This window comes from Drosophila simulans, chromosome 2L, assembly GCF_016746395.2.
Source record: "Drosophila simulans strain w501 chromosome 2L, Prin_Dsim_3.1, whole genome shotgun sequence".
Taxonomy (NCBI): domain Eukaryota; kingdom Metazoa; phylum Arthropoda; class Insecta; order Diptera; family Drosophilidae; genus Drosophila; species Drosophila simulans.
Window position 1 is genome coordinate 17067190 of NC_052520.2, and position 9143 is coordinate 17076332.

The following is a 9143-nucleotide window of genomic DNA, read 5'->3' on the forward strand; positions in this document are numbered from 1 at the left end:
GACCAGGTGATACCGTGCGGTTGGGCACCCAAAACTGTTCTACATATGCCAACTGTTTGACTGTCTGATTATTTGCTGAATAATAACCAGGAATCAAACTGAAAGCTTGCAGTTTGAGATGAGGTCAGAAGTACAAGGATGCGATTTGGCAAGCCAATAAAGATACGTTTTCTGATTGCCTAGTATAATTTCAAAGTCTAATTCGCTTTTGTTGGGAAAACCAATTTATAAGTAGATACCCTTGAAAGCAAATACAAATTTAATTAAGTATAAACGTTATTCCATCGATTTAAATTTTACATTTGAGATACAACAATCCCATTAAAACAATAACCCGCATTATTCTGTTTATCTCAGTCTCTTAATTGATACTATACACATAACAAACACTTCAAAAATGGTATTCGTTTCTGAAACACTGCCATAATACCATTCAAAAAAAGTGCATTAGGCATTCAACCAAGTTAAATGGTGAGCAAAAACACATGTCGGCAAATCTATCAATGCCAAAACAGACCAATCAATTTATCCGATTTTCCCGCCGACACTTTCCCCATTTCCATCACTCAAAAAGCACTTTAAACCATTTACGTTTTGTCATAATTGCAAATTCCGTTATCAGATCATCACGAATAAACACAGACGCTGGCACACAGGAAACATGACCTTTATCAAATCAAACTTAATTCCCATGAAATACGCATCAGCTGCGTGCAACATCGTTGACCTTGCGCCCCATGCAAATCAGCATAAAACTGAAAACCAGTGAAAATTCCACACAATAACAGCACAAATAAATCGAGAGATAGGGCAAAAAATAAAACACAGCGTGACATGTCATTATTGGGACTTTGACAGGCAAATTCCAAAATTCAAATATACCAAATCGATGCGATTGGGAGGGCGAACACTGTGGCATCAGTGTCCGTGTGTATTTTGTGGAACTCGGCGAAAATATTTGAATATGTATGGTGAATTGTACTTTTGCATAATTTGGCATGTAAAACATCTACAACAACAATGCGAAGCGAGATGAAAAACGTGCTGTTGGGTCAGAGGGAAAATTATGGAAATATTGCATCATGTGCCGCATGCCTGGAAAATTGTGCGGCTTTTCTATTTTGATTGCAGTTGATTGTTGTTTCGAACATAATACCCTGGTGATTGTGCCTCCCATCGAGCACCGAGTGTTTGCATTCTTTTTCTGCAAAATACAATTTTGAACTGCATGTAGAGCTAATAAGTTAGCGGAAGTCAGGCTCTCTAAATATCATTTAAATTATTCAAACATTATATATTATTCAATTTTAGGTATCAAACGTTTTTAACAATTCCTTTTAAGCAATTGCCCTCGAATATCGGAATTTGTGCGGGTTTTGCACGTACTTAGACATCTTGTATTGCGGCTGCATTATAATTATGTACACATGCATGTAAAATAAGAAGTAATACCAAATATGGATTGGACTCGTGCAGCAGGGGTTCGGTTTTTTACCTGCCCCACGGCGAGCTCGTTGTTTATGCTTTGGTGTCAGGGAGCAAAGTGCAGTTGCTTCTGTATGCAAATATGCCAAGTTTAGAATGCGATTTCGAGTGTTTTGCCTTCTTTGCTTGGATAAAATGTAGCCCATAGCCATAAATGCATGTAATGGTCACTTAAAAAAGTCCAAATATTTGTCTTACTAACGTGCAGTGCTTCCAAGAAATGTAACTATAATAATACAATTTACGTAAATTGTACTGTTATTGTTTAGCTTCTTTAGCCCTACGCATATGAAACGCACCTTCCATGCCTTTTTACCTTAGCTTGTTGTCAGCTTGCTTACACATTTATCTTGTGCAAACATTTTGTTGTCATATTTATTTATCAACAAGCACCTGAATGCGGCAAACTTCTTTGGCGACGTCTCAAAACAGCGTAACAAAATATAATTCCATTCTCCCCAAAATTTATGTCAGCTTAGATACATACATACGTACTACACATATATGAAAATGTGGAAAATCGGCATGTAATCTCCAGAAAAGTATGTTCGCTTCTGCACAAAATTAAAGGTGAACACACTGGCTTTAAGTTGTCTTCAGGCTTTTGTTTATTTCAATAAAAAAGCAATTTATAAAACCAGGTTCGCCTGATCTGCGACTGAAATTCCCGTTTCCCGTCAGTCGCCTACCTGAGTTATGCAAATATCTATGGCGCAACCGAAAAGTGCGTCTTTCATATGGGTCATAAAAGACACTTTTTATTGCTCATTCGACAATATGGGTGCACCCAGGGCTCGCCTTTTTTGATGCCAAATCTAAATAATTTGGCAATTTCGTGCTGATTTTATTACAAGCCACAAAAGGGCAGACATTAAAAGGTACCTAAAAAAAATAATAGCCAGCCAAGAACGCAAGTTCCAACGAAGCCGTGTCACGTCGATAAGGTTTGATTAAAAATGTCCCATGTCATACATGGCGTATGAGCAATCTTCATCAAGTGCAGGGCAAACATTCGTTTAATTAAGTTATCTGTCCAACCTAAAATACATATTTAGAATAAAGATTTTTCCCTAAATCTCTAAGATTATTTAAAATTTTTCTTTTGTAGCAAATAAAAAATTTAAAACAAAGCTAGTAGAAATTTAAGGTCTACGCTAAGTGAAATCCTAATTATGCAATCTAGATATTATGAACACTTTCTTCGCTCTTCATTAAAATCAAGCCCAGGTTCAGCATTTTTAAGAGGCTTTTTAACGAACAAAACTTAATAACATTTTCATTTTTGTGCAGATAAAAATAAATGCTTGAACGTGTTCACAAATTAATTTTATGTCTGCCAGGAAGACCTTTCAAGTGACTTTTCATCCTACACTTCTTTTATTTTGTATCCAAAACTTTTCCCCATCCGGCTGATTAAACTTTGCTACTGCACTTCACTGAAGTGCAAGACAAGATGGAAGAAAAACTGCATGCGGTTGACTTAATTGCAGACATAAATTTATGCCGGTGGGCAACACGAATACCTGGGGCAAAAGACTATAACTTTTTCGGAAAAAAGGAAAATTAAATTGTATTTTTAGCAACTGCAATTTTGTAGAGGAAAATTGTTTAATTTGTATGCCATTTAACTAGCAAGGTTCAAACAAATTGAAAGCACAAAAGAACATTTTTCAATGATATTTCTTTTTAATTATAAAATAACTTTTAGACATGTTTTTTTGTTTGGGCCAACAGGCTGGACAGGAATAACAAGTGGCATTGTTACTGCACTCTGTATCTCTGTATCTGGTCGCAATTGATGGCCATGCCGTGTAATTAGCCACAAATTGTTTAGGCCCAGTTGAACAGGACACATTTACTGGACGGAGAAGGGATACATACATGGAGTCTGTGATGAGAGGGCGAAGGGAGGCGGGAAATGACACGAATGGAGCGGAAACCGAAATTTGTGTGCGCAAAACCAAAAGATGGCACAATTTTGGGTTCCACTAAAGTGCTTTGGCTTGGGCATGTATTTTTCGTATCAGAGATGAGCATGTGGCATTAACTATTGTATAAAAAATCAAAGAGTAATTGAAAAAGCATTCATGGGTATTTACGTTATAAAAGTGAAAATATTGGAAACATTAATCACAATCACGAGTATTACTTTATGCCGTGAGTCTTCGCTCACGTGGTCAACTCTAGAGTGCATGTTAATCCTCTTCCCCCTTCTCACTTTGTCCCTCCCCTCGTTTCAGCCACCTATCTACCGCCGCAATGAAGTAGGCTGCCCATGTCCTGGCAAATTAAAATAAAATTTCTGTCCCATTTTTATTTGGTCGGTTCTTTCGGGCTTAGTCTGACCAACAAAATAATTTTTGCGTGTGTGTTTGGGACTTGCAACTTGTCGCCGCAAAATGAATTGAACTTTTATGGCTAATGACGTTGCACGTTGCAAGCGGCATGCTGCATGGCACACGTGTCGTATAGGCAATTACATAACATTTTCCGGGGACTTGTCCAACTTGTAATGCAGAGCGCTGCTCCATCGATGGGAAAAAGTGCAGAAGAATAACTGAAAGTGGCAACACATTTTGAGTTCCAAAATTTGGGGAAAATGTAGTATCTAAAGCAAAAATAGATAAACTTTTTTTACGTAATGTTTTGTAATATTTAATTTTATAAATTATACAAATTATTTAAATACAATCTATAATTGAAATAACAGTTCGGATTAACAAAATAAAATAGTTGTGATAAAAATGAAAATTGCGCAACCTTTTCGAGCATAAAACTTGTACTCTTATATTTGCTTTTGGGTTTACAAAACTGTTACGAAATTAAAATTTTGCACATGACTCTGATATTGTATTAAATATAAAACAATTTTTGGTATCCAATGAAAATATTTTTGGTCTTCTGCCCTGGCTGGGAAGTGGAGGAAAAATTGCTAATAAATTGCATTGAAATGTTGCGCATACGCAACGTGGCACAAGCGAAAGACAAACAAGTTTGCTCTTCGGCCACATCCTTGCATCCTTCGTCCTGTCTGTCTCTCTGTGTGCGTAACAGGTGCAGTGTGAACAGCAGAAGATGGAGAGGAGATAGAAACTGAGTTTTGTTGCCGTCTCGACTGCTGCTGCTTTTGCTGTTGATGCTGCCACAACTCAATTTATTTCAACATGTACTTTTGCAACAATGAATTTCACTTTAGTTGCTAATGGATTTCGCATAGAAGGCAGTCGGGCTGCAGTAGTAGTAGTAGCTGCATACTGAAAGAAAAAACTGAATTTGTGAAGAGCTTTGTTAAGTTAAGTTAAATAAGGAAAGAAATATTTTTAAAATTAGATTATAAGTTGAATTCTTTTGTTCTTCTCTTTTAAAATATAACACTATTACACAAATACAAAAATATCAATAAATTTTTTTTATTTCAACTTGAAGATATTTAACTAACTGTACAACCAACTAAAACTAATTATTAAATAGATTAACATAAAATCCTTTTTCAAATAAGTATCACTCTTGTATTTACAAATGTAATATGGAAAACATGTTGAAAATCATGATCTTAATAAATATGATATTCTTTTTAACAGTGGCTATTTTTCTCGGTGTGTTGCGTGGGTGTGTTGGCATCAGTAGTAGTGCCCCTTTGCCGCCCCGTAAGGGTTGATTTTTTTCGGGTCAGCTGCTAAGGAACTGTGTCGAGTCCTTGTCCTTTCGCTCCTGTCTTCGGTGTCCTCGTGTCTGCGGTAATGCATTTTGTTTGCTCGGCTGCAGCAACGCACCCACAATGACAAATGAAAGTTGACGCACTGCCTTATTGAGACAAACGAGGAAGGACTATAGAATAGACGACAGGTATACATAAGTGCTGCCTTTTCTGCTCCGGCTATAATCATGCAAATTACCGAAAGGTTGCCACAAAATGAGCACTTTCTCAATCCTGCAGCAGAGTAATTAGAAATGCACCGACGGAATAACAATGGGCCCAGAGGCAAGACTGTTTTCACCAATTTCTCGTCTATTTTTTACTTTTGCCTGCAGGAGAACACTTAATTAATTTTCTTTTAAATTACATTTGCCTGGACACTTGTATCAACAGTGTCCTGCCATTGTCCTGCCCACGACTGATGCTCATTTCGAAGCCGCCAGACCGGCATTCAATTCATTGTTGACTCGATAGAGTAAACTCAGCTCCAGCTCTTGTTTCTGGTCTTATTTCGTTGCTGAAACAGCAACCATTGCATTTGCATAGACTGGCAGGACATTGTTCTTGCAGCTAAGGACACTTGAAGTTGTCTTAGTTTCTGTTTCGGGCTCTCTGCCATTTTGCCATTTGCCCCAAAATTCAGTTAACAATTGCGTATTACATGGCTGGCAATTTCGATTGCCTCGGTGTGGGTTAAGCTAAGAAAGGATTGTAAATTCAGCTGGAAAAATAAATGTTTTCAATAGGCTTTGGGGGACTTTAAAGACAAAACGGTTGAATTTTAGTTCAATTGATTGCATTAAGAAGAAAGAACTTCTAAATTCAACGATATATATTGATTTTTGTTATACTAAATAAAAATTTATCAATGGCTTTTTTTTTACTTTTACTAACCTACTATTTTGTATTCACTGATCTTCCTCGTTAGCATCAAGTGTGTCGTAGTAGCTTATAATTTCTAATCTTATTCCTGTAATTTGTGCAATCATTAAACGTTTATAGTCCGCAATTAATTGAATTAATAGCGCACTCACTGCAAAACTCTCTCACCCTCAGCTGCATTTAATTTTCACCCATTTTGGGAGACAATTTCAGTGCATTTCACTGCGGGATATTCATCAGACCGCAGTTTCCGCTTGTTGCTCTCCAGGTGATTTCCCCTCCATTCCGGTCTCTTACCGTTGTTGTTGTTTTTGTTGCTTGTGTGTGGCAGGAACCACTTTTGCTGTTGCTGTTATTGTTGTAGCTGCTATTGCTATTGCTATTGCTTTTGCCATTGCTATTGCTGGTTGGTGGCGACTCCTTAGTTACACATGACATGTGTCAGGTGCAATCAAATACGGTTTCAAAGCTTAAACGCTTTTGGCGCAATGCGTGAGAATTTCAAACGGTTTTCGGTTGCCACAGGAGCAGCCATTGCCTCACGTGTCCCAAATTGTAGGCTCGCAGGACCATCTCCTCGTATCCCCCGTATTCGAGTCCAATATTTACTTTTGTGGCATTGCTTACTAATTGAATTTATGTACAAAATTTTGAAACAAAAGTTTGTTTGCCTCCAAGGAGGCGAAATGTGGCGAAAGGAGGTTGCTATAAGGTGGGATTTCGAAGAAAAGGCAACACATGTGTGCGATTGAAATCAGTTTTGGCAGTCGCTGCCTTACCATCCCTCCCATTTCCTTGCCACATTTTCACAGCTTCTCTTTGGGGTTTCCCCATTCTACCAAGGACATTTTAAAACAATTTGTTCGCTTAATTTCGAGACACGTAAAGTTTTTTAATTGTGTACAAATTGGCAACAATTTCAAAGGGAGCAAAAAGAGAATACCACAGAGACAAACTAAGCTCGACCCTTAAGTACTCAGTAATATCTAATATATTTAAATATTAACATTAATTAAAAATAAAGTGAAAATTAAATATAGTTATGTATGCGCCAAAGAAAAATTACAAAGCACATTGAAAAAAAGATAACCATATATTTTATCTTATGTCATCCTTTTACATTTCTTTTCAAACGTGCGTGAAAATCATATACCCTACAGATTTTACACAGAAAGACGACATTGGAAAGTCGTTGCCAAATTCGGCGTCACATGTTGCACTTCTCAGCCTGCCATAATTGCTCCTAATTGAAATGCGAAACCCGCCACGTAACTGAGGAGAAATGCCAGGCATTCAATTCGAGGGAAAGTTCTCCAATTTGGTTGCAATTATTCAAAGGACTCATGTGTCTTAATATAAATTTATGTTCAAGCGTTGCAACCGAGAAAAATACTAATTTGCACTTGGGAAATGTGAGCAATGTGTGGGTGAGGAAAACCGCAATGGGGTGGTATGTCCTTGTGTTAAATGGGATTTTTATGCAACACCAAGCTGACCACAAGATGCTGCTCACACACAAACACACACACTCCCTCATTGTGGCTACAACACACGACTCCTGGAGGATTCTGTTGCCGTAAAGCTCATTATGGACTCGAGGAAATTGCATCTAACGCTTAATTAATGCTCGGCTTACAACATGCGTCAACAGACATCAAAAGCATTATTTTCCGGCTGACATTGTTATGGTTCTAAGTTTCCACTGCACTCCACCCCACCGAACCCCTTCACTTTCCATGTTTGCCCCACTTGCCAATTGTAAACACAGTCTAGAGTCAACTTTTGTGGCTTGACGTGTTTGCGAGTGCGTTAGATTAAGCTCGACTGAAGCTGGTAAAAGAGCAAAACAAATATGAACAGGGAGTTGGGTAACTGCAAAATAAATTGCAGTTTTGAAAGTGGAATAGTTCCCTAGCTGGAAATAAATTAGCATTACCAAGACCAATTCAATAAGGGAATCCGTACAACTGAATAGCAGAAGACCGCCAAGGAAAGTAAATAAGAATGCTTTCAAGCTAATGGTTAATTTTCACTTCGGAATTTCATTATCATATTCATTACATAGAAATATCTTTTCAACCAGGCACAATACAAATAGTTAAAAAAATATTGCCAACTTATGAACTAGGTGCCAATCCACAATTTCAGTTTTAAGACATAAAGTCATATATTAAGCATATTACTAGTTCATACATTACTGTGTGGACTTAAGATTTATCCGAGTTGAAATGTCCTTGCAGTGTCCTCATGCTGATGCTGATGATGATGACGATGACTTGGACTTGACTGCAGTGACTTGGCGATGGCTTCTGGGCCTCACTTCCACTTAAACTTAGCGGTGAAGTCGGCCTCGCAAGTGAAAACCCTATGGGAAGGGTGTTTTGGGTGCTTTGCGGGGCGGTAAGGAGCACGGGAGATCCATGTTAAGTGTGTCATTGAGGCAAGGGATTGGTCTGAAATGAGAGGACGAGTTGAACAGAGCATGTCCTTGCTGTCGCATGAACTTTTAATTTACAGCTGCGCCTCTTTCTTTTCCCTCCTTTTTTCTCCGTTGATTTAATTTATTATGCAAATGTTTGCGCAGGCAAGACATCGAGTTGCTCTCGCTTGCCTTTTTTTCATATCATCATAATTTAAGGAGAGAGCTACCGAAAAAATGTAGACGAACAACTTGTTGGTAATAGTCGACTTAAAGGTATACTCTAAAATTTTCAAGCATGATTTTGTATTATTAAAACTAGCGTTAAGTTGTTATGAAAGATTCCAACTTAAAAATCTGAAAGCTATGTATATTAATATTGCTATATTTAAATAAGTAAAATTGCATTTTAATTGCATTTATAAAAATTATATTAAAAAATGTTGTCTAGCTATTATACCTCTTAGAAGGGTAACCAAAGCTGGCGCCTAAGTGAGCGCCACAACAAATGACGGCAATGTCAAAATTTTCTCACCTCGATTTTTCATCTCATTTAGAGCAGCCGTAAGACGAAGACATGTGTGTGTGTGTGTGCTCACTTGTGTTTGTGTTCGGGTTTATCAGTCACATAATGCCAGCATGCTGACATCATAACTTATA

At 37.6% G+C, this 9143-nt stretch overlaps 1 protein-coding gene across 1 annotated transcript; it reads right to left on the minus strand.

Moving 5' to 3' along the window:
* Nucleotides 1-5052: 5052 nt before the first annotated feature.
* On the minus strand, nt 5053-6994 carry LOC120284195 (probable serine/threonine-protein kinase cdc7). Its single transcript, XM_016183318.3, has 4 exons — nt 6217-6994; nt 6077-6152; nt 5382-5903; nt 5053-5313 (listed from the first exon to the last, which is right to left on the minus strand). Exon 1 carries the CDS (start codon nt 6500-6502, stop codon nt 6284-6286), a length of 219 nt encoding a protein of 72 aa, XP_016025280.1. The 5' UTR covers nt 6503-6994; the 3' UTR covers nt 5053-5313; nt 5382-5903; nt 6077-6152; nt 6217-6283.
* Between the last annotated feature and the right edge of the window lie 2149 nt (nt 6995-9143).

Bases quoted from the DNA above. Each gene is read 5' to 3' on its own strand.
- LOC120284195 (XM_016183318.3), bottom strand. From the start codon at position 6,502: ATGTCATGTGTAACTAAGGAGTCGCCACCAACCAGCAATAGCAATGGC.